Raw genomic sequence first — 2,862 nt, 5'->3', positions numbered from 1 at the left:
TGGTGCGTCTTCGCTAGGACCTGAAATGTCAAGAAGACCCTCTGCGATGAGTCGGAAGGTTTGCCTCGGAGGCATGCGGCAGCCGCGATGTTGTCGAGGCACACCACTATTCGTTGGGAGGCAGACCGAGAGAGCCTAAGAGCGGCTTTGAGGCCCTCCAGCGCTCCTTTAGCCTCAGCGTCGAACACCTCCGCAGGGCCGAGGCGTCCTGCGCCTTGGCAGACAGAGCGTCCGCTTTGGTGGACAGCATAGCCGTATCCGGCAGCACCGCTGGAGGACAGTGAGCCGTCAGAATACACGATAAGACTAAGCGGCGGGATGGTTTGAAGCCATCGGTCGAAGTCTTTGGCGGACTCTTCTTTGGATGCAGTTTGGAGAGGCTGCTGTGTTTCGTGGCTATACTTGCGCGGGATGAGTACGGGGCGTTGGCAATTCCCAAGCAATCTGTTCGTCCTCCTCAACCGGGTTGGAAAGGTCTTTGGCGGGAGCTGGTACTTCAACTTGATACACTTGATGATAGGCCGTGGCGCTGCCTCGGTGGTGCGTTTGGCCAGCGGGTGTGTGTGGTCCAGGGATTTGATGCGCGCAGAGAAGCGGAGTTATCTTACCTCCAGCAGTTGGTGAACCGGAGGCATGCCGCTTTCTTGGTGCAGGACAGCGATCGGTGTGGTCTTCCAGAATGGCTCGGATGGCCTGCTTGAGGGCTTTGCTCATTTTCCGCACAAGCTGCTGGATTCTAGATGGTCCTTCCTTCGTCGGCTGTCTCCAGCGTGGCGAGGGTGTACTTCGTCGGCTGTCTCCAGCGTGGCGCGGTTGCACCTGGATACCAGGCTTCTACGCCGAAGAGCAGAATCGGCTCGACACAGGCTCTGACGGCCCTCTGCACAGCGCTCGGCTTGGGGCCGCGCCGGGTGTTCCCTAGGCTCCGGAGGTGGTGGGCGACCGTCTGGGCTTTGCCCACTTCTCCACATGTCTTGAATGTCAACTTCCTGTCCAGCCAGAGGCCTAGCCTGCGCATGGCGGCCTCAGGTTGCTTCTCCACGTCACCATGGCGGACGGGCAGCACGGTTTCCCGCCTCCCCGGTGAGAAGTGCATGACTTCTGTCTTCTCTGGGTCGAATGATATGCCGTTAGCGGCGCCCCAATTCACGAGTTCTTGAAGATATTCCGACGCTATTCCCGATGTTTCTTCCAGCGATTGTCCAGTGCAGAGAATGACGGTATCGTCTGCGTAGCCGAACCGCCCCTCAGGCTTGCCCATCCGATAGATCGGTTCGGTGTAAAGCAAACACGAGATCGGAGACACGGGCGATCCTTGTGCAAGGCCGCACTGCAATGGCGTCGTCGGTGTCGTGATCTCTGCCTTCCACCCTCACAACCAGCTTCAGCCTACCGGCTTCACCTAAATTCCGAGGCCCTGCTGGCCTCGGCCATCAATTTTTTTTTAATTGTCAGTATAGCGGTTCCCAGCGACCCCTGCATTCCCCAGCTATATGAGGTAGCCACGCTTACGGTGACCCCCACGGTAGGACTTTTTACGCAAGCCCGGCCATCCTGGCCTTCGGTCATAGATTCACCTGGGTTCCCAGTTCTTTCTTGAACATTCCCGCCAGGTCTTTAGATTCAGATCAGCCGAAGGTGCTCTAGAAAGGTGCGCGTCCGCTGAGGTCTAGCCCCTGCAGTGGATTTTTGCCCGGCAATACCAGCCACGTACACAGGGGCTTGTTCAGTTAGTTGGTAATACTCCTCGAACTTTAACCAAGCGAAGTGAAAAAGCGCATAGAAGCGTGGGTTACTGGAAGCCTTGTTTTTGGTCTGCGTGAAGTGATGATGGAGGAAATCCATATGCGAAAGAACTTCGTCGAGCGTATTTTCTCGGCCGTGACGTACTGAGATCTTGTGGAATGCCTGTAAGAATGCATGAATATCTCTGAGTTCGTTCCAGTCGTTGTGGAGTTTGCCTAGAACAGGAAACTCCCGCCACTCGGTAGCTTACGCCTTTGTGATACTGCCTCTTCCCTCTTTTTGGGATAGCTTGCACAGCCGCTCATAGGCTTCATAGAGTCCCTCTTGCTCATCCTCCTGGATCTCGTTTGCCTTGCTCCGAGAGACCAAGGACTAAACGATAATGTTCATGACGTGGGCACTACAGTGTAGTCGCTTGGCAACCGGATCTAATCCCTCAATCTCTTTTGCAATACAGTATGGTATCGTTAGCATCGTGATTGTCTATCGTGAAGTAGCCAACTTTTCCGCTGAGGCCGTACTAGTCGATAACTTCGAGGAAAGTCTTGGCTTGCAATTCGTAATTGGGCCGAAGTATTGGGTCGTGACTTGTGCCCACTTCTAAGGCTCGGTTGTGCCAGCCACATTGTCAAAATACTCCCACCCTGCAATCCCTCCAATTTGGCCATATGTTTTCCTTAAAGAATCGACCGTGGCATTCAATTGAGAGTATAGGTCTTTGCTATGACCGGGATAGACAAATTGCCCGGCAACAACCCGAGATGGCTTGAATCCATTTGATACAATATCGTCATAGTCTGCTGTGGTCGTCATGCTGCCGAAGCCGTTGTAAAACTGACCGTTATAAAAGTCAATCTTACAACCCTTCCGCGATTCTAGATGCCCGTAGTTGAAGCCGCTCAGATTCCTTCCACCCTTAAGGGCAGAAGTCACAGGTGCTAGGCTGATGATGAAACTAGGTCCGAAATCGTAGGTGAAGCCTATCAATTAGGCGCTCAATACCTGCTTGACTCATGGGCTGTTCAACATCTATATCCAAGCCATCCAACCCAAGCTGCGCGAGACACCACGGAGTTGATCGTAGTATTTATCAAGAGTATTGCTATTTGCACAGAT

At 53.7% G+C, this 2,862-nt stretch overlaps 1 protein-coding gene across 1 annotated transcript in view; it reads right to left on the bottom strand.

Moving 5' to 3' along the window:
* Positions 1-1,261, bottom strand: part of MAA_09132 (Ribonuclease H-like protein) — a gene marked incomplete at both ends in the record, with an annotated part of 1,843 nt that extends 582 nt beyond the window's left edge. Inside the window, 3 exons of the mRNA XM_007827130.2 lie at positions 21-353; positions 403-834; positions 875-1,261. Coding sequence (XP_007825321.2) covers positions 21-353; positions 403-834; positions 875-1,261 — 1,152 coding nt within the window. The remainder of the gene's footprint in view (positions 1-20; positions 354-402; positions 835-874) is intronic.
* Positions 1,262-2,862: the final 1,601 nt, after the last annotated feature.

Source organism: Metarhizium robertsii, assembly GCF_000187425.2.
Source record: "Metarhizium robertsii ARSEF 23 chromosome Unknown MAA_Scf_15, whole genome shotgun sequence".
Taxonomy (NCBI): Eukaryota; Fungi; Ascomycota; class Sordariomycetes; order Hypocreales; family Clavicipitaceae; genus Metarhizium; species Metarhizium robertsii.
This window is presented reverse-complemented; position numbering and strand designations above follow the sequence as displayed.